Source organism: Peromyscus leucopus, chromosome 2 (genome assembly GCF_004664715.2).
Source record: "Peromyscus leucopus breed LL Stock chromosome 2, UCI_PerLeu_2.1, whole genome shotgun sequence".
Taxonomy (NCBI): domain Eukaryota; kingdom Metazoa; phylum Chordata; class Mammalia; order Rodentia; family Cricetidae; genus Peromyscus; species Peromyscus leucopus.
Window position 1 is genome coordinate 100,714,168 of NC_051064.1, and position 22,390 is coordinate 100,736,557.

General features: G+C 44.5%; 1 protein-coding gene and 1 long non-coding RNA gene across 6 annotated transcripts in view; one reads left to right on the forward strand and one right to left on the reverse strand.

Moving 5' to 3' along the window:
- Positions 1 to 22,390, forward strand: part of Nfia (nuclear factor I A) — a 542,815-nt gene that overhangs the window by 179,935 nt on the left and 340,490 nt on the right. The window contains exon 1 of one of the 4 annotated variants that reach the window (XM_028870286.2): positions 17,703 to 17,967. The exons of the other annotated variants lie outside the window; for them this stretch is intronic. Within the exon in view, the coding sequence (XP_028726119.1) occupies positions 17,965 to 17,967 (3 nt within the window). The 5' untranslated portion in view covers positions 17,703 to 17,964. Of the gene's footprint in view, positions 1 to 17,702; positions 17,968 to 22,390 lie in introns of those variants that run through there. 4 annotated transcript variants of the gene reach the window in all.
- LOC114693755 overlaps positions 1 to 22,390 on the reverse strand; it is a 71,450-nt gene that overhangs the window by 47,518 nt on the left and 1,542 nt on the right. For both annotated transcript variants that reach the window (XR_003734598.2, XR_003734597.2), the window contains exon 2: positions 4,106 to 4,190. This is a non-coding gene — a long non-coding RNA (uncharacterized LOC114693755). The remainder of the gene's footprint in view (positions 1 to 4,105; positions 4,191 to 22,390) is intronic.

A 22,390-nucleotide genomic window follows, 5' to 3' on the forward strand; every position in this document is an offset into this window, starting at 1 on the left:
AACCAAAGTGGTTTCCCTTTCCTGAACTGCAAGCAATTGCTTCAAACAGTAGCTCCAACAGAAGTGGTCTTCATACTCTCTGGGAGGCAGGAACTGGATTTGGCCAGTGTGTGTTTTGTGCTTTCACAGCTGGTGGGGAGAGAGAGCACACACCAGTGTGTCCTTGTACCCTACCCTGGCACTTAAGCAAACAGTGATGGACATGTTGAGATCGCGCTTCCCATGTGAGCAAAGCTGATGGACAGACTGGGCCGTCTACAAGCCTGCCTGCTTTGCACTCAGCACCCTCCCTCAGTAAACCCGATAAAAAGCAGTTTTCTCCAGGAATGAATAGTTGGAGTCTTGACGCCTTCCCTACTCCAGGGTTGGAACCTATGTGAATAAAACTTACCAGGAAGAAGGAAGCATGGAATTCAGTGAGAGTTGGTGTCATCTTTCAAAGAGATAATTTAAGAAGGTGCCATACAACAGTGGGGGCCACTGGAGGACCAGGAATGTTGGGGTGCATTGATGTTTGCCAAGAGGGGTGGGGTAGGGTGGAGGCTTAGTGTGCTGTGATGTCTTAGACTCGCGAAGCCAGAACATTGTGTTTTCTCATTAAACTACTTTTAGTAATTTCCCTACAGTCATAGGGTCCACAGCCTTCACAAGCTCTCCTCCTGACTGAGAAACCACACAACTCTGCCATTTCCACCTTGAGTTCATTCTGTAAAGCAGGAGAAGTGTAAATGAATGAAGGTGGTGGTGGACTGCTCTGCCCTGGCAATGATTTTCCATTCTGGGTTCACATTTCTGCCAGCCAAAGAGCAAACTTACCCACTTCATACATGTGAGGAAGAAGCCTGACTCAAGGCCCAAACATAAGGAAGACAGGGACTTAACTCTGGGTATTGGAAGGAAGGATTGTAATCAACCATCAATCAAGAAACGGGAAGGGAAATGTCCGTTGAAGAGTTGCTGCAAGCAGTGGGAAATAGCCCAATCTACGAGGCTGACACTCCATGGCTCACAATACCCAATCCTGTGTGGTTCCAAAGCTGGTGACTGTGATTTTTAGTTGGATTGGGTTGGATCCTGCCTTCCCCCCTTTCCACAGGCAGTCCTGTATGTAAGCAGATAATGACATTCCATCCTTAGTGGGAAAGACGTTTCTATGAAACCTTGCCTGTAAAACGTTTTAACACGGTGATATTAAGTCCCCCTCCAGAAGGACCTTGGAAGAGCTCTGTTTGCCTGAACGATTCAAGGACCCTGACGACTGAGCAGGAGTGAACTCAGTTGGTATCTGGTTTGCTTTGGTTTTTAGTTTTTAGTCGCTTACAATATTTCAGATTCGTGCAACATTTCCCGCTGAGGAGGTTGGTAAACTTGCTCCATTATCCTATGCCACTGAGGAACAGGCTGCTGAGGTGGTGGGCCCACGGACTAGCGGGCATTACTAGACTATTAAACTCGGGTTCCTGCCTTTGGGGTAGACAGAAACACTGGGACTCTCAAAAGCCTCTACCAGGGAAAGAAGCAGAGCCAGGGAAAGCCTTTCGAAGTTCAGCTGTGCTCAACAGCTGATCTTCCCTTCCGGACAACTCGAAAAGGCACTCAGTGGGCTTCAGCTTCCACGGGGAATCTGGGAGTGTTCCGGTGGCGCTCCCTCCTTCCCCTAGGGATGCTCCAGACAGCAGCCAAGCAGGGGGCACTAGCCAGGTCGGCTGCTAGGCCAGAGGGCGGCGCCTAACTGCCACCTCCCTTTAGCAGTCAGCCTGCGGTCCTGACCTTGGCCAGCACGTCTGTGCCTCCAGATCCGAGCTTCCACTCCCCCAGACTCTGGCACTTCTCTGGGTCTGAAGTGGGAGATCCCCGTGGTCTGGATGGGTAGGGATGGGAGCGAGAGGCAGAATTGAATTTATGCTCAAATTCTCCTCCTCGAAACTCAGAAACAATCCGCGACTGCACAAAATCCCCACAAGAAAGGATGCTGGGAGGCTGAAGGCTGTGCACCCGCACCGTCTGATGTCACGTCCTTCAAAAGTGGGGAAACGGGTTTCCCATGCTGGATTTCCAAAATTTTTTGAAGTATAAGTATACTGGATTTCCTTTCTAAAACTCACAGCCTCTTAAGGGAAGAGTTTTGTGCCTGTGATTGTGGTGGGGAGTCGTGGACTGCTAGAACAACGTTCCAGGCCAAAAAGCCAGGAGCAAGACAAGCAGGCACACCCTGCTCTGTATTTTTATTCATTTGTTTTGGAAATTCTGTTAATGAGATTGACCGTGTGGAACAGTGGGCTCACACTAGCAGGTTGGAGGGAATCAACCTTTCTCTCCACACAGTCAGCCAGACCCTTTCTGGCTAAAGGGGAACTTAACCTCGGAGCCTACAATCCTAAAACACTGACATCCTGGGCCATCCATCCCCCTTGGGGAGTTCCAGGCCTGCCAGCCCTCTGTAGGCTGTTCCACTGTCCCTGGTAAAGCAGTTAATGCACCTGGGGCTGCGAAGTGCACAGGCAGAAGAAAGTGGGGCATTACTTTCCAACAAGGATGACCTAAGCCTGCCAGCACCTACCTTGTTCTGGAAACACCTAATCCCCACTTCCTCTATAAAGCTTAAAAGCAGCTTGCCTCCAACCCCAAACTGCAAACACAAGCACAATTGGTCCCTTAAGCATTCCCTGCCTGTGACCCTTCCCAAAGCCTTGTTCAAGGATGCACTCTGGGGATCCTTAAAAGGAGAGCGAAATTCAGGTGCTCCTTTCCCCTTAAACTAATGATACCAAGGAGCATGTCAGGGATTTGTGGTGGTTTGTGCTTCTATGGGCTTCGTAATTCAAGGACAGAGACTGGGCCTAAAGTAACAAGTTGTACAGGCAAGAAAAATCACAGCAAGAAAAGGCAGGAACTGGAGCCCCAGAAACTTCTGTCCTAAGAAAAGTTTGCTTTCCTCCCACCTGGGTAGTGAGACATGAACTACGAAGCATGTACTGGACATATAGGGTCACTACTGAGTATTTGCCTTGATCTGGTGAAGTGGGAACTCATGGTATTGGGATGCCCTGGCCTATTCCTAATACTAAAGACTGCTGAGCTCCTTGATTCATGCACACATCATAAAAGTCAGATAAAGTGCTTAGAGACCTTATTTGAAACCCAAGAGCCATTCAAAGATTCATCTATTCTATCTGATCTTGCTTGTGCTGTGTATACAGTAGTGTGATAATAACATTCATGGACTTGTTTCTTGGGATCTAAGCATTTTCACGAGATAATGCATTTGATTATGACACCTTTATGAATTAGTTGCAGATATATTCCCTACTACATAAATGCAGGAAACTGAGGCAAAACTAAATAATTCACCTGTGATTACTCAACTAACATATGTCCACACTAGCGAGTGGTTTGGCCCTGGCCTCCACTATATAAATGAAAAATATCCAACAGCAGTCCTTGCATGTAACCCTGCTCTGCCTAGAGTTGTTTTCTGAAGCAGTAGGCAGGGAGTAATTAATCCCATTAATTTGGCCAATCTAGACAGCCAACCTGGCACACAGCTATCACCCACTAAAATGTTACTTGCTCTGAATTACTCAAGTGATTCTGTACATTTTGTATACAGGTTATTAATAAACAAAAACAATGAAATTTTTCCACCCTGCAAATCCTTTTGACTGATCTAGACAGTCTTTCTCCTCTTCCTCAAATGTAGAGCCATGTGACACTACTATTCTCAGACAGCATGCATTATATGCTAAACACACTGAGAGCTAGTTCTCCACATTAAGGATTGAGTCCCATCCTTCTGCACAGAGACCACCTGAAGTGTGCCCTCTCTCTTGAGTAAGCCTCGTCACCTAAATGAAGTCCTGAAGCCACTATGCCAAGAAAAACCATTTACCTTCTGTATTTTTACAGAAGAGGAAAAGGAGCCATTGAAAAGGGGAGACTTGCTCATGCTCAGGCTAACAGAGAACCCAGAACTCTACTTATTCACTGGGGTCAGTCTTCTACCCACAAAGCAGATGGCCTCTGAGACTAAAACACAGTTTGAAAACAAAGTTTTAACACCCCTCTCCCCTTTTGGTACAGACGATCTGTAAAAGAAGGCTCTTACTGCTTTCTTCATTTCAGATGTGTTCTTAGAATGTCTTCACCAGATGTTCGCCCAGGAACTTCCCATTGCATTCTTCAACACTCGCCTGCATTGAAAAGCATCATTTTAGATCTGGCCTCAGTTAATGATATTCCTTTTCTTTCCGTTTTAAAAAAAGGGAAATTTTACTTTGCCTACAAAAGAACCCAGTCTTTCCTGGCTGTTCCTTAACGCTGGATTCTCTCACACTTTAGCTTTGCTCAGACTTTATTTTGCGACAACTTGCATTACAAGTCACTTGCCCATGCTGCAAAAGATGGGGGTACTGGGCTGGAGTGACGGGCTCTTTTGGTTTTCCCCTTCATATACGCTAAGCAGAATCCTTCCACTCGGTCCTGGCGCGCACGCGCCAGCGAACACACACACACACACACACACACACACACACACACACACACACACACACACACACACACACGTGCACTGTGCATGTGTGAGCGCCTATGGATCTGTGTGCGCGCGTTTGTGATTTAAAGTGACACATCGAAGAGCTGGACTGAAGCAGTGAGTTATTTTGCGCGATAAATCAGCTTGATTGTCTCTACGCCGTACTTCCATTATTCACCCGAGCTGGACGGTTGCAGCGACGAGCGTGCACTGCGGCAGAGCGTCCTGCAGCCCTGACTCCCGGCCACTGCGGCGGCGGCGGCGGCGGCGGAGGCGGCGGCGGCGCGGGGCGTGAGCTCTGATTGATTTTTTCCAGATCGCGTCTCCTTCGGCAGGGCTCGCCAAAGGGAATCGAGTTGACTGCGGGAGCTTCGCAGGATGCATGTGGATTGGGTTTAGTACCTGCGCTTTAATTTTTTTTTTTCTTTTGGGGGAGGAGCCGAGTTGTTGGTGCTGGGAGATTTCGCTTTTCCGTTTTAATTTTCCTTTACTCAAAGGAAGAAAAGGAGAAAGAAAATGGCCACCAGAGCTTCTGAGCCTTGGGAAGGCCAAACCTTTGCACACCCGAAGACCACGCTGAGTGGGTCTCTGCCCCTCTCCCTCCTGCCTTCTTGGCAGCTCCGCCACCAAGAGAAATGGGTTTCGGCACTTGTGTGGATCATTTGTCCTCATTTGCTTTTATTTTGCCAAGTAGTTGTCATGTTTTCCCTTTAGGACTGATCCTTGTGACAGTCTTTTAAAATAAAAATGTGTCCAGACTAGGTTTCATCTGACTTCTGCTTAACAACCACAAAATGCCGCGGAGGCAAACTCCTAACCATATCTGCAAACAGCACTTGGTGCGGGCGGGCGGGCGGGCGCAGCCAGAGGTGCACCAGTGAGGTGGCTAATTAACCAGTTGCTAGCTGTGTCCTGAGGGCTGTGCACTCTTCAGTGCATCCGTCGAGAGCACTGCTTTCACTTGCTGTCTGCCCGATGTTCTCCACAGCCAAACACACTATTCATTTCCATTGCAGAAGCGGGATCCCAACCACTTGGGGACAGTTTTGACGCCCTATTTTAGATTCGGGGCAAAACCTGAGTGGAGTTTTCAGGCAGGAGAAAACCCAAGAGTTGTCTTGCCCTTAATCTTTTTGTCCAACGCTTGTGCCACTTTTCCTGAAGCTGCTTGTCACAGAGAGCCAATGTCATTTGTCATATTGGGAAGATAATTGCAGCGTGGATGTGTAGATGTGTACGTAGTGTCACAGAGCGTATAATAACAACTTAAACGACGTGTCTTTGTTTAGACGGATGTAACTTTCCTGAGGTCTGTGTGTAGTCTGAAGGTGTTTAAGTGCCAGGCAGCTTGCAAATGAGTGGCTTTCCATGAAGGAAGTCTGCCTGATCCAGCAGCATTGAAAGACAGGCTCTCCGGGCCCATCTTTGCATGCAATCCCAACATAAAGGTATTTGGGGTTAGAAACCTTGTTTACCCCAGAATGAGGGGAGACACTGGGAAAGAAGAAGCCAAGCTGCTGGCTCTCATTTACTTGACAGTCAGTTGGATTGTCCACAGTATGAGCCAATACCCCAGTTTAAGGGAAAGTGAAAAGCCAAATGAGACAGTTCAGCTGTACTCAGGTCAAGTACACAGGGAATATATGCCCAGTTGAGCAAGCTCTTCAATAGAACTAAAATGGAGTTTTCTAACAGTGTGGCTGAAATAATATACATGAGTCTAATGATAATGAAAATAGTAATAATAAATTTGACTTACTCTAACATTTAAAATAGACAATCATGTTTGGGTCACATCTATGATCTATAGGCAGAGCACAGTTTCCATACTTCTGTGATTTGGAAAGAGGTGGGCATAAGAGGAGACACATGCAAAATTAACATGTAGGCCCACATAAAAGCACCCCATGCACTCAGGAAAGCCCTGCTCCAGGGCAGCCGCACCTCTGTTTCCTCTTCTCGGAAAGCCCCAGATTCCTAGGCTTCAGATTGTACAGGACTCCGACAGCTCTGTGTTCGATATACAAAAATTCAAATAAGAGCACATGGGAACAGAAAAGCTAGGCACTACAGTGGCCTTCAGCTTGTAAATGCTGCCCTGTAGTCAGACCCAGGACTTTTTACAGCATCATCTGTATATATACATAAAATCACTACTATGAACTATGAAGCTCCTAGCCAGTCAGAAAAACTTTTTTAAGGAGAAGAAGGAAAAAAAAAAAAAAAAAAAACCCACAAAGCAAACTTTCTTACTATGGGACAAATCCAGCAAGAGTCACAGTATGCTGTTACTTGAAAGCTTTTGGTTAGGGAAAATGAGTGTACAATTCCATGAAGTCAATAAACACTGTCCTGGCAATTATAGTGTTTCTCAGTTGTTTCTTAAAGTAATATAAAAATACTTTTAAAAAATCTTCACATTTATCTTACTGGGACTGTTCTAAATCATCACTGGAGTGCTTTTTAACTTTCAACATGGGATCCAGTTCCTATGTTAAACCCCTACTGTGAGAAAGAAAGGGGCTGTAGTCATTGAACTTATACTCTGAGACAACTTACAGCAGTGTGGTTATGATGGGACATTTTTCAAAGGAAAGTTTTGAGCACACTAAAATGACTAGAATGACCTAGTCACAATATCAAAACAATGCAGGCAACTGTAAAACTGTAAGTCCAATTTAGCTTTGAAAGAAAAAGATAAGAAAAAGGAGGGTGAATTTCATAAGCTCTTCAATACTTCTCCAATCAAAAACATTTAGCTTAGGAATCAATAGGTAGCTCCATAAATGTTATCTACTAAGAAAAACTCTACTCTGGACATGCTACAAAAACTTTTAAAAGACTCGGGCAGTATTCTAAATAGCACTTGATATTACAATATGCCTTGATCATCTGTAACATAAAAATGCAGCTATCACCTCAAATTCTGACGTTAGAAGCTAAATATTTTAGAGCATTAGTGATTATAACATACTCCTCAATATTCACATTACATTTTCAGCTTAGTCCACTATGTGCTGTTCAATAAGAGTTTCAAAAGAGTATCACTAATGAAGAATTAGAAATGAAGAAAGGCTGGGGGAGAGATGGAGCCATGTCACATGTCACATGTCACGTGTGTTCATGATCTAGAGAGGGTTACTATGCTAGTAGCCTTATGGCTGATAAGATAGCCCAACAGTGCCTCAAACTGCTTACTATGTAAAGATCAGTTCTTGCCTTGTTCCCCCTGTCTGCTTCCCCAGCCCCTAAGGTAACATCTGGCATATCAGGCACATTCAGTAACTATTTCCAAACTTGAATTTATTTCATAGTTGACTGTTAGTAGAAATGTTTGGTAGTGGTCAGGGACAGCTGAAAATTTTTTTGTTTCTCAGACTGGAGAGATAGCTCAGCAGTTCAGGGCACTGTTTCACCTTCCAGGGGACCTGGGTTCAATTCCTAGCACCCACACAGTGACTCATGGCCAGCCCTAACTCCAGTCCCAAGGATCCAATAGTCTCTCCTGGTCTCCATGGGCACCAGGCACTCACATGATGCACAGGCAAATGCAGGCAGAGCACTCACAGACATAAAAGAAATCATTTTTAAATTGTTTATAGCGGCTGTCTCATGACAAATCCACACATGTTTGATGAATTGTCAATATTATTTCTCTTGAGAGGACTAGCACATTAATGGGCATATTGTCAAAACCAGAATTACACACCACTTTTAGGCTTCTTTAAAAAACTTCTTTTTCCACCGCACAATGCAATGCGCATACCAAGTGCATGGGAAACTTGAATTTTTCCAGCCTCAGTCAGACCCTGCTCGTAGCACAGCAGCCATTGCAAGCGTGCTGGTCACACTAAGGCCTCTTTGTAACTGGCTCGCCTTGTTCTCTTTTGCTGTTCTTTCCTCGGCAAACACAAAGCGAAATGCTGTGCCAAATAACAAAATGTTCCAAAGGTAAACGCTGTTCTTTCCAGCCTCATTTCACTGATTAGATGACTCCTAATATCTGCAATACAGCAAGGACTTTTGCATACTAAAACCCAGAGTATTCCCCCCACTCCAGTAACTCTTTTTTTTTTTTTTTAAGAGTAAAAAAACAAGTTGCTTCTTGGTCTATTAAAAGCAATGGCCTACTAGGATCACTCACTGTTTTCTTAGTTACAAAATTCTGTGAATGCAGCATGTGTATAACTTTCAGAGTAAAGAGAGGCGGGGCATATAAAAGGAGCAGACAGCATCACTATCTAGTTCTATGATTTTATACCCTATGCTATCTCTTCATTTAGTTCTAGATAGGAGCTGACTATCTACTCTGTGCTGGCTGGAATTCTCTCTCTCTCTCTCTCTCTCTCTCTCTCTCTCTCTCTCTCTGAGGCAACACTGGCCTCAAGTTCGTGTTTGTCCTGCCTTAAGCTCTTTCCTAAGAGCTAGGATTACAGGCATGCAACACCACCCCTGGCTTCAACATGAGACGTTCATAAAGAATAAGTTACGAAGTCAGAATTAAACTACCTCAATTAAGGGGAAAATCCCATTTAATGAAATACTTGTTTTCTGACGCTATCTCACAAATACAAAAATTTGTGATATTTAATTTGTCTGTGTTTGTGTATGTGTGTGAGAGAAAGAGAGAGACAGAGACAGAGATGGACAGATGGACAGACAGACAGACTAGAGACAGAACCCAGGGCCTTGTTCTACATCCCAGAACAATATTTTTTAATGTAACAGAGGAACAGTAATCTCCCATCAGAGCTGTTTATTGTAAATTGCTTTAGCGTTAATGGAACTACAATGTTAATTGACAAACAAAGGAGTGCCTTACCAAGCACAGCAATGACCTGAAGACATCACCGCACTCCCACCAGGTGAAGTTCAGCAGAGTAGTGTTCACTTTAAGAGAAATGGCAACTTTCCCCACCACTGGGCAGAGATGTACAATATAGGGGTTGTTTGTTTGTTTGTTTGTTTGTTTTTGCTTTTGTTTTTCGAGACAGGGTTTCTCTGTGTAGTTTTGGTGCCTGTCCTGGATCTCGCTCTGTAGACCAGTCTGGCCTTGAACTCACAGAGATTCATTCACCTGCCTCTGCCTCCCGAGTGCTGGGATTAAAGGCCTGCGCCACCACTGCCCAGCAGGATTTCTTCATCAAGCTGTTTAATGAGTATCTTTTGCTCCAGGTTAGCCTCTGGCTCATTTCAACGAAGTTTACTACTTTTTTTTTAAAGGAGGGCCAACAGTGTGGCTCAGCTGGTAGAGTACTCATGTAACCCCCAAAGCCTTAGGTGTGATCCCAAGAACCCCATAAGTTGACTACAAGCCTGGAATCGCAGCAGTATGAAGGTAGCTAAAGAAAGATTAAAAAATTCAAGACTCTCATTGGTTATGGAGTTCAAGGCTAGCCTGGAATATATAAGACCTTGTTTGTTTGATTTGGTTTTTCAAGACAGGGTTTCTCTGTGTAGCTTTGTGCTGCCTGGAACTTGCTTTGTAAACCAGGCTGGCCTGGGACTCACTGAGATCGCCTGCCTCTGCCTCCCAAGTGCTGGGATTAAAGGTGTGCACCACCACTGCCCAGCAATTTTTTAAAAATTATTAATAAAAATTAAAAAGGGAAAATAATATAACAAAGGAGGAAAATGATGAGTGGCTTGTTACTAAAGCTCCAAAATCATTTCCATACTTCTACCATGGTGATTTTTCTAGAAAAAGAAATCTGGTCTTATTACCAATTTCTTTGTATCTCTTAGTGATTCTCCACAGCTCTTACCTGGGCTTTGAGACTGACACCCACCTACTCTGCTTGATTCAAATAGGAACAAGTACAACAATTCAACAACACCATTTGTTAGAGTTCTCCTTGCTGACTTTATTCTGGGAATCTTGTAAAAAAGAAAAGTCAAAAGAGGCAGCAGAGCTCCTGCACCCAGCTTGGAAAAGAGACTCTGAAGCCAGCACCCATGCCAACCTGTTCCCAGTTCCCAGTTCCCAGTTCCCAGTTCCCAGTTCCTCTCTTTCTACTTTTTGACGAGTTATGTGTTCTTAATATCAGCACGAATGTGCAAAGTCATGGGTCAGAGGTGCCAAAACCCAGCTATGCTCTTCTTTTCCTGTTGCTGATTGTCTGCTCTTACAGACATCCATGTTAAACTAGGTAAATTCTGTCTCACCACAAGGGGAGCACTGGCAGTTAGACCAGGCACTTGACCTGGCTGAAGAGTTCTAGGACAAGGTCCCCATCCATCCCACCCCCTTATTTATCCCTTTTCCCACATGTAGAGAGCATCATAGTGAAGCCTGACCTCTCTGTGACTACACTGTCTATGGTGCATAGAGCAACAGTGGCGGAGGATGTGTTGGGAGGCATGTGCCAAGCTTTCCAGGAGTCGAAACACATCTGTGTTGCTTTTGGAAAACCACTCCAGACTTTCATAATATTTTATGGATATTGTCTCTTTCTTCTTTGATTATTAAGAAACTCAAGGTAAAAATCGTTTTGTCTCTCTCCGCGTGTGTGTACACATATGTGTGTGAAGTTTCATGTGCCTGTGTGCAAATGTGGAGGGCAGAGGAGGATATCAACTAGGCTGGCTGGTTGGCCAGGAGGCTCCCAGGATCTACCTCCAGTGCTGGGATGATAGTCACTTAAGTCCACAACCACATTTATATGGGTGGAGGAGATTCAAACTCAGGTCTTCGTGCATGTTTGCCTGGGACCCATTGAGCCATCTCCCCAGGCCTCAAGGTCAAATGTTAAATCAACCTTAATAAAGGACATAGCATCTCACTGCATGGGCTTTAGACACTGTTCTCATTTTCACTTATTTGTATCGTGTGTGTGTGTGTGTGTGTGTGTTGTGTGTGTGTGTGTGTATACATCCTTCTATGCCAATAATCTAGAAAATATAGATGAGAAGGACATGACTAAATAGTGTCATTCTTTGCCCTCACAGGCCTCTAGAGATGAGCAGCTATTGGCAGTCCGGGTCCCCACAGAGCTGAATCTCAGGGTTTTGTTTTTGTTTTTTGTTCTCCAGTTTCTCACTCACAATTTCACTGGCTCCTCCTCGAATCTTATGAAGAAAGGAAGGCTGATGATATTTATGTTTTACAGAGGAGTAAGTTAGAGGGGCTTGCCAGAGAAACTGACCTGTCCAAAGTCACCAGTGGTAGAGAGCAGAGCCCATAACTCTAAACACAGCGTCCTCACCTCCGGCTGTTCCCTTCACCCTCCCTTGGTGTCCTGGAAATTACCCTTTACTGTCTGCACATGCTGGTACACTTCTCAGTACTAGGTACTAGCCTGGACTTTGTTTTAAATAACTCAATGTTTCCTTGCTTTCACTGGGTTCATCAACAGTCCGTCTCTTTCCCGAGTCTTCTTTCAGACACTGACAGCAGACACAGTCATGTGCTCCTTCCCTGTTCCTGCAGGGTAGGTAGCCTCTGCGTGACGCAACATGCCTGGCACCGGGCAAGGGCCTGGTTCTTTCCCAGCGGTGTGGCCACCTCCTCAACTCTGCCAGCTTCGGCGTTATCATCTGCAGAACGTGGTGGCTGGATCCTCATGGGTTCCCTTTCAATATTCTCCTCCCTGGTGACCCCAGCAGCTTACTGAGATGACAGTCTGTTCAGTCTCTTGTAGCTGTTGTGTTGTGTCCAAGAAGAGAAGGATAGGGGCCACATGTCTGCTTTTGATTATGATTACAGGCTGTCACCACGAAAACTGTACTTTAAGAAATTCAAAGTTCACATTCCTTCCTAAAGGGGGCATCACAGTGTAGAGCTTTGAAGGGGAATGCTAAGTGAACTGGGTGTTCTACCCAACTATTGACAAGGGTATGGGAGCGTGATTATCTCTCCACAGCTTGCTGAACCTTAGTGTCCTCATCTATGAGATGGGGATGGCACCTATTCAGCGAGAAGGTTAAAGGTGATTGGCATCGCATCCTGTGAAAGGCAAATTCAGAGTCTCTCTTGGTGCCACAATGCTCCCCAGCCATGCCCTCTCTAGCAACGGCATACATCTAACTTTGTTCACTACCACAGCATTGAAGTTGGGAAAGGCAGCCATTTTCTGTATTTACCCACATGTTTACAGCTATCTACTAAGGGTCTACTATGGGCACTTTGTATAGACATACACAAGAATGAATAAAATAATTGTCTCTATGAGTATATATAAGTAATTGATATTTAACAAATAGAGCTTTAGATGTTAGAGAGATTTTGACCAATTCCGCCTTAAAAAAAAAAGTGAGAAGTAGCATAAGTTAGCTGTTGAAAATAAATGGAATAGAGAGAAAACATCAGCAAGTTCTGGGCAAGATGGAATCACACACACACACACACACACACACACACGCATGCACGCACATGCACACGCACAAGAGGGATAGACATATATGGTATGTCAGAAAGTAATAAAAAAGAAAAGGAAGACATTGCTTGTGGTAAGGATGAGAAAGCAAGAGGGAGAGAGTGAGTAAAAGGAGCATCTGGTCACCAGGCGGTGGTGGCGCCCGCCTTTAATCCCAGCACTCGGGAGGCAGAGCCAGGCGGATCTCTGTGAGTTCAAGGCCAGCCTGGGCTACAGAGTGAGATCTAGGAAAGGTGCAAAGCTACATAGGGGAAACCCTGTCTTGAAAAACAATAAATAAATAAATAAATAAATAAATAAATAAATAAATAAATAAATAAATAAAATTTTAAAAAAGGAGCAACTGAAAAAGAAGGTCGAGGATAAAATTCAGTAGTAAATCCTAAGCTGGGGAAAGCCCTCGGGGTTTCTAAGAGATAACAATTGAAAGGAATTCCCAGATTTTGTTACTCTCGTTTATCAGTAACACATCTCAGGCCACAGAGGCTTACATATAACTCTCACTGAGGAAGCATCTCTGTCAAACCAAGTCAGGTAGAGATTCACATTCTTCCATCACTCTCTTGCCTCCTGGGCACTGTCCTAGCCCTTCCTCGAGATGTTAGGGCCTCTCTTTTGCCTTTGGGAAGGTCCATAAACAAGGCAAATTTCCTTTCACAAGGGATGTAAGAACTGGGAGCCACACCCGTGCCATTGAAAACTTAATCACATGTCAACTACTTCCCCAAGAGGAGGAGTGGTCAGGATCAACTCTAAGACTCGAAACTGTTTATCTGTATATCCAAGACAGTAAGACAGAGTGGGGATGGGGAAGGGGCAATATATGCCCAAACTTGCTTACTTAGGGGCCTTATTAATTCCTAGATTTAATTTTGCTTATGAAAGTTATCATTTATAATGCTATGTTAATCCTGTGACTGCCCATGTTAATTGGCTTGCTTTAAAAACTCATTGGTTGATCTAGGACCTACACAGGGAAATTGAGAAAATAGAAATATACACTTTTGTTTCAATGTTCCATTTTGTTCACAATTAGAACAAACTGATTATCAAAAAACCTCCTGCAATTTTGAACAGCATCTCAAAATTCTGTCAGGCTCTGGTGTTCTAGTTTCTGTCAATGGCCTGCAAGAAGATTAGGGTTCTATTTGGGTCAACAAAGCAGAATTCCTGGAAAAGCTGACTATTTTCAAGGCATAAAGCCAAACTCCGTGGAACCTCAGGCTCACAATGAGGTTAGCAAATCCGAGTCCCCGTTCTTGATGAGCACCTGCTTTTTGGTATGGTGGAACAGAATTTACTTGGATGCAAATTCAAGATTTAGGACAAACCAATCAGGTATAAATACTCGATATAGGAGTACTAGCCATTACTGGTGTCATTTTTATATTATTTAATCAATTATTAGGCGGAAGGGCATGATGGAAGTGGCAACTTGTGAACAGAGAGATCCTCTTCTGCCTTTATAGGTGGACACCGAGGAATGTCTGGGAAAGTGTTAGTTCTCAATCGTATCCGTTGATCAAATGCCTTGACAACTGTCGGTGACGCCTCTCTTTCTTACCTCTGTACCACTACCTTAGCTCCTTCTGGCTGTGATCAATACCAGAGAGAACAACTTTAAAACAGGAGTCATTTGGGTTCATAGTTTCTGAGCCGTCATTCATCCCACAGGCCTTGGTTCTGATTCTGGGCTTGTGGTAAAGCACAAGTTCATGGCCACCACCCTAGGTTGGGGGCGGGGGGGGGGGGTGGCGGCAGCACCACGGGTAGTATGAGTGCAAGTGAGGGTGGGAGTCACTGGCAAGAAGCTACTCACCTTCATGGTGCCCAGGGAACATAGAAAGAAGAGCCTAGGATACGACATAGCCACAAGGCCACCCCTCCAGTAATTTGCTCCCCTAAATTTAGGTCTCATCTCATTCAAGAACCTTCCAAAATAGCACCACTAGCTGGGGGAACTTAGCAGAGGACTCCATACCCAAACCTAACCCCATCTTCTACAGAACCTTATTCTCATGGTTTGCAGATGAGCTAAGGGCTCAGGTCTTCACCTTCTTCAGCCCCTAAGTGTGTGCTCTCTCTCTCTCTCTCTCTCTCTCTCTCTCTCTCTCTCTCTCTCTCTCTCTCTCTCTGCCTTCTTTACTAGAGTGAGCTTCCTAATCAGCAAATTTTATTGTATTTCTTTCTTTAGCTAAATACTTTTGATGACTTCCCAATCTTTCAAATGAAAACTTAAATTGCCCATAAGCCTCTCCACCATCTTGCCTTGGACTGACCTTGTAACTTGTCATCTAGTTACTATGAAGCCAGTCAACACAAACTAATCAGCCACCATGCATCACTTGCATACCTTAACTGGAGAGGGATGACCTGTTCCTCCCTTGTCTGACAAATGCATACTTTGGGTTCATCACCAATATCATTTGCTCTTTCCCAGCCCTCATGACTCTATTGGCACAGCCATGTAGACTTGGTCACGACTGTCACACACAAGTACACATATATAATAATGTCATATCAATGTGTTTAGAACATGGCTCAATATGATGAATCCAATATACACATAGTAGGTGAATGTTTCTCATCTTCCAAACAGAGGCTAAATAATTTGTATAAAGTCACATGGTATAACCAACATTAAAACCTAGGACGGACTCTGAAACACATGGTATGTTGTTGAATAGATGGACATATGCAAGATCACTTTGGTAATGACTTCAACCTACCACATTAAATCAGGATAATGAACTACACACAGTCCACAGAAAACTCACTGTTGCCAACTACTTATGAGGCCTAGCTTGCTCAGCAGTGTGGGTTATTCAGACCATGGCAGTGCAGGAGGAACCTCCTGGACTTATCTAAGGTTCTTAGCCTTTGACAAAATGGCTTTTCATTCTTACAACAGGTCAGTGTTCTTTTTTATAGGTGTTATTATAACTGTTTGAAGGCAACAGAGCCCGGTACCAGTTGAAGTAAGCCTAGGGCATTTTTTTTATTACTTAAACTATTGTTTATCATCACCATCGACATCATTATTACCTAAGCCATTCTATTTAGTTTATTTCTGTGTCAGAGTAGTAGGCCAAGTGGAAGTGGATGCTGGGTAGACAAGGACTGGATGAAACGCCACAGGCTGTGCAGAGTAAAAGCTTATCCTAGTCTATGAAAAGCAAACCACAACTGCCACTGCTTGTCTAATCCCAAGGACAGCCACAGTAAGATTCTTCCCAGCAATGCAGCACCAGCTGACTAGTTGCTAAGTGCACGACTGAAGTGAAAATTATGATTCAAAATAAAATGTGAGACTCCTCAAGCCTTTACTTTAACTGTGAGTGGTCTTACTAACTGATTAGCACCAAGGACGGTTATGGAAATCAGAGGACCAGGATGTTTCTTAGTCCTCTTGGCTGGATAACATTTTTGGTTTTTTTTTTTCTAAATCAGGTGAGCTAAGTACACAATTTCTAGTAATTCATTTATTCCGCAAAATATCCAAAGTGACTTAAGGGACACTAAGCAAACACATTAAAAACAGCGACAACAATAACAGAGTAACAAAAAGTGCAAGTCTAGTGTGACGTTTTTTCCATTTAAAGAGATACTCCCTTTAATGCCATTGGTCCATGCTCTGCACCAAAGAGTACTTTGATGCTTAAAACAAACACATAAAACAAGTTTGACGGTGAAATAGCCACATGACATGGTCGTAAAGAGTATGGGTTAGTGGAATAAGACAGGTCAATGGGAAGCAGAAGGATTTCTCACACCAATTACTAACATGCCCCTCCCTCAGTCATCACCCTTTCAGCTCTTTTCTGGGGGGTAAGAAGGGGAGGGATTGCTTTAGACTTTGTACAATCCAGGGTTTGTATGAATATTGATAAATTAGGAGTTTGGCGATCAAATTAGAATGTTGTTAAAGTATCAATGCTTTACAGGAGCTTCATTCTTGCTGGAGTCCACCTAGCCATTCTGTGTTCCATCCTCTAGAGAGAACAGGGCCTCTCTCCTGTTCTAAACCCAGGACGAAAGCCTTATCTCATTGAAGTTCTCTGACATTTTGCTCCGTCTTGATTTAATGGACCAGAGAGGATCTTTAACTCCAGGTCTACATCAGTGCAAATAAAGGTTAAATCTCTCACTAACCATCATGAACTAGTCTAATAACTCACGAGAGGCTCTGGAAAAAGAAACCAAGAAAGCAGGTGTGCAGCCGTGATTAAAGCATGCAAAACCGGCATGACTGCGGGCAAACGTTCCGTAATCTTCCCGTCCCCAAAAGCGTGCTGCAAGCTCCGCAAGCAAGGAAACTTCCCCTGCGCCAAAACCCGGATCCCAGAAGCCAGGCCTACAATCCAGGGGCTGTTCTGCTGCCGGGAGTCCCGACCCGAGCTTGCGCTGAAGGCCAGGGCTCCCATTGGCCACGCGCCGTGGGGGAGGAGGAGACTGCGCCGAGCGGGAGGAGGGGAGGCCCGGGCCTGTCCCTGCCCCCTCCGGCCCCTCCGCCTCGTGCGTGGTTACTATGCAAATTGCAGCGATTGCGGAAATAAACAAGGGGGTAGGGAGAGGAAAGAGGGGCTGCCGAAAGGATCGCAACTTCTGCAAAGTCTCTTACAAGCACACCAGGCAAATCCAGAGAGAATCTGAGAAGCAGCCAGCCCGGGTTAGATTGGATCGCTTTCAGAGAGGAGAGCGAGAAAAAGAGAGAGAGAGAGACCGCGAGAGAGGGAGAGATTGTGTGAGAGAAAGAGAGAGAGAGAGAGAGAGAGAGAGAGAGAGAGAGAGAGAGAGAGAGAGAGAGAGAGAGAGAGAGAGAGAGAGAGAGAGAGAGAGAGAGAGAGTTCTGCAGTGGCAGAAGCCTTTTGATTTGGAGTTAAAAAAAATTATCCAAGAAGCCTGCAATTGGCCAGCAGCTTTAAAAAAATCTCTTCCGGGTTTTCAACGGTTCCAAGTTTATTTAGCTTTTTTTTTTAATGCAAAAAACAAGGGACAAGCTATGAAGCAATTCGTCTGAGCATTTTAAAGTTTCTCACGTACTCTTTTTACATTGCAATGGTACGTGGTACATCTTAAACTTTCTATTTTACATTTATACTATATGCGTTATATAAACAACGGTAGAATGGTTATGCTTAATGGTTAAGACTTTTAAATTTCTCTAGCTCGAATATGCACTTAAGTGATTGCTGGGTAAATGTCTATTGTGATGGTTTTCTTTTAAAGATGCAGCTTTGTGGATGGCGTTTTTATTATGTGCAGCAGAGACCGGGTTTTTCTTTCTTTCTTTTTTTTTTTTTCCAGGATTTGAAAAAATTGCTGAGCTTAACAGATTTTTTTCCTCCTAGCGCTTGCTCGGTTCCAGAAAAGGGGGAGGGGGAAGGGGGAGATCCTGTACGTGCTCTGCTCTGTTAAAGACGTCTGGCCTCTGCAGTCAACCTAACCCGAAAAGAAATGTCTGGACCCGAGAATAATTGACGATTCGATCCTCTAATCAATGAGACAACATGCGAGATTGACAGAAGCTCTATCCAATCATGAGAAAGCTTGGGTATACAATGGCTCGTAATAGCCATAGGGGGCGGGGCAAAGGAGATCTGAAGTTCTCTGCAGTTCTGAAGGGGATGGTGTGTGTAGTTCAAGCTGTCAAAGATACCAGCGCTTCCGGATTTAGCAATCACAAGAGGAAAGAGTTTTTGAGTTTAAAGGAGAAAAAAGCTGTTTGGGGGATTTTTGCATGAATCCTGTGTGCCTTTTAACTTTGCTCTTTTGGAAAATTCTGCTAGAGTAATATTTAAGCTTGCATTAATCGTTGTTTTTAATACTCGGAAGTTGGTAACTTGTAGGAGAGAAGTATGCTTTGAGAAATATGCCTCAATTTGGGGAATGCACTGAGCGTTTCAAAACTTCTCACTGATTCTTTTAGAATCTTTGGCATATCAAAGGAAGGGAATGCTTCATAGGTGGATGGACAGTTGTTCTGTAGATTGGAAAAGGAGGAGGGAAGGAGTGGATTTTCTCGAATTCTACTGTTTCAGATGATGGTCTGAAATGCAAAGAACATTTTAAGACCTGCCAAGTTCACATTTCTTCTTGTTACCACAACAACCCTACTGGAGGGTGCATGTGTGGAAGATAACTGACTCCCTCTTTAGCTGCAGTCTGGCCTCTTGGTCATGTCCTTGACATCTGTATGGTGGAAACCAACTGCCTTAGTTTGTCTTGGAGATGTAACTTGCATCTTCTGACTCAAATAGATCAATCACCACCTAATTCTGTAGGGAATGGATGGAAAATAATATGGATTTCTTAGTGTGGATTTAATACTCATCCAACTACTTCCCTGGGCCTTGGGCCTTGCAGTCAAACCTGGTTTGAAAAGCTGATGTGACAATTCACTTGTATGCTCAATTCAGCAACATGATTCAATTGGGGATTATATGCAAGTAAATCTGCATGAGTTACCAGCAAGTCAAAAACTAGTGAGGAAAATGCTAGTTAATAGAGTTAGTCTTGGTAATAACTATACAGCAAATGGTATTGTCACTTAGGAATCCTAGCCCCATCTTCATTACTTTGGGCATTAAAATCTAAATCACATTAATACAATTTCCCAATTAAGTAGACTAGAAATGAGAGGTATCTCAGATGTATGTAGAAGTGAAACTTTATTGACGTAATTTATACATCTAAGAGGATTTCACTAAAGCTGGCAAGGTAACGTTTCTGCAAATAAAACAGTAAATGCAAGGCTGGGCTTCGTGCCAGGGAGAATATGGATAGCAGAGAGCATGGCAGGAACCTCCGTTTTGCAAAGACAATCCAGTTTCAAGGCAGCCTCCTACCACTTGCAAAATAAACGATTGGAGTAATGTTTCCAATAAGGGGTTTACCCTTCCTAACAATGGGTCATTTATATGATTGCAATAAACTAGTTTTCATGTATCACCTGTGTTTCCTACCCCCTCTTTTCCCTTCTCTTTGCCCCTCCCTTTCCTCCCCCTTCTTTCCCTGTCCTTCCTTCCTCTCCCTCCCTTAGTATCTTTGTGAACTCTAGACAAGGATTTACTTTTGCAACCTAGAAGTGGGGAGAAAGTTAGAAATGCTTTTTACCCTGCCTGTCCTCTTCAGGAACATCTGTTTCTTTGTGTGTTTAAATTTATGCCTGTTGGAGAGAAAGTTACCAGAAGCCATTCTGTAACTGTAACTCTTCTACGGTATTTTTCTCAGTCTAGTTTGTAAGGGCTGTAGTTGGAACTGGGCTTTGTAGTGTTCCCCCGCCTTCCACCCTCCTCCGGAGCGGGGGAGGGAGCGGGAGCTGGCACAGATAGGAGAGAAAGCAGGAGCGGATGTGGAGGGCTTTGGTGCTGAACTTGGATCCAGCCCTTGCCTAGAGGGCGCAAACAATCGTCCCATATCCAAAAGTCTTACGAAGGGCGCCAAAAGTTACTTAAGATAATATTGCTAACCGCAGAATGCTGGAAATCGCGGGCACATCCACCGCTGCAACAAAAGAAGTTTCTAAAGTGGAAATATCAGCATTCAATTATTTTCCCCCATTTAAAAAAAGAAGGCACGGCGAAAGTCATTTATTTTTTTTTTTTTTAAAATTCCCCTTGAGAATCAAAAGTAAGAATCTTTGCTGTTCTGAAAAGACACATGTGAAGTGTATCTTTATATACATAATAATAATAATAATAATAATAATAATAATAATCCGCTTTGGAAGAGAGTTTCCCCAGAGCACACACAGGACAATAACTTGTCACTGTGCCTCAGTTACATGTTGGGTCCCTCAGCCAGAAACTTCTGTCGAGGAAACTTGGAGAGTCTTGAAGTTATAGATCCCAGTAAAGGTTTTCATGGCCAGGAATGTTTCTCTAACTCCTCTTAGCTTGGAGGACATTTCTTCCTTACTGAAAGACACGAGGAACCAAGGAAAGGTAGTTGCTTAGTTTGGCAAAATGGACGTCCTAACTAAAGGCTGAAGTTATTCTTTTCCTTCAATCCTTAATAAGTAATGGGACAGGTTTCCAAGAACATTCAAGGGCAGAAAGAGGGTGAGAAAGAATGGGTTCTCGAATTGGGGCAAATACTGTAGTCCCAACCGGACTAGAGAATAAACAAAACTTTTGAGATGCGGGCTGTTGCAGAACGCTTTAGTTGGCCTTCTCTAGTAGCATTTGCCCCTCCCCCCCCCCCAAAAAAAATTCTGAATGAAAATTGTCCATACTCCATCAGTCACCCTTCTGTCCGGTAGGTAGGCATGCCTGCAGACTCTAGCCCTGTTACCTCCACCAGGGAGCAGATCCCTGCTCTGTGTGCCAGTGTCGGGATCTGGGGATTTCTGAGAAGGGTTGGTAAATACAGAAGGCTGCAAAACTTTAGGAAGGAGAAGAGGAGAAAATGAGAGTTTGGAGGGGACAGGTATACTTTTTTTCCCCCTTCAAAAGAAAAGAGTCTAAAGAGAAAACATGAAGTTAAAAAAAGAAAAAGAAAAAAAGAAAGCTGGAAGAGCAGGCTTGTTGGCAAGGTGCCAAACCCTAAAACCGCCCCCCCCCCCCCCGCGCGCCAAAACAATACTTTAGCAAACCTAAAATAATTGCAGGAAGCTCTTTTCCATTTTCAGAAATACTACCTGGGGGGCGGGGAGTGGGGATCCGCAAAACGCACCCTTCTAGAGGGTGTCTGGGGAACGCGGACTCGGATGTTAGACCATGTCCAGTTCTGGGCTCTCATTTGGGGATACAAACATATCCTTTTCCAAAGGGGACAACCCTTTCAGTTTTCCTTCTCAACACACAGAAAGATGTCCCAGCTAAACCACTGTTGTTTCTGACATGACAGAACTTTTTTGGGCGTTTGTATTCAAGCCCACCAGCTCCCGACTTCTAGGAGGGAAGAGCGGCTACTCATGACTCTCCGCCTTCCTTTCTTTAGACCCCCCCTCCCCGCAATCTGGGGAATCTTTGGGGTGACCTTACTGTTCCCCAGCACCCGGGTTCTGACTGCTCTAGGGCCGTGGCTGCACAAAGTTAGCAGGCTTTTGTGCATAATTACCTCTGCCGAGGACACTATTCCCACAGAAAGCTTCGCAGGAGAGATTACAATGCTTTGAGCTTTACCGCATTTCAGAGGAAGGGGGGAAAAGTTACCTAGAAGGTCTGATTTTTTTTTAGAAGAAATTTGCATACATGCAAATGTACCGCGCGCCCTTCTCTGGGGCTTCTAGGGAGCCCACCCAGCGGCCCACGGGGGTACGGGGCGTCCCGGCAAAGTTGCCCCAATCCTCCACCGACGTCCGCGGAGGGCTGCGGCGCGGGTGGGGGGATGGGGAGGAGGAAAAGTAGTTTTGTTTGCTTAAGCACATCCTGTGGCAGCCTATAGCCGCCGGGAGGACACGCTGAAAACCGCTCCGCGCCGCGTTCCCGGGACCGCGCCGAGCTGGGCGGGGGCGGGGGCCGCGGGAGGCAGCGAGCGC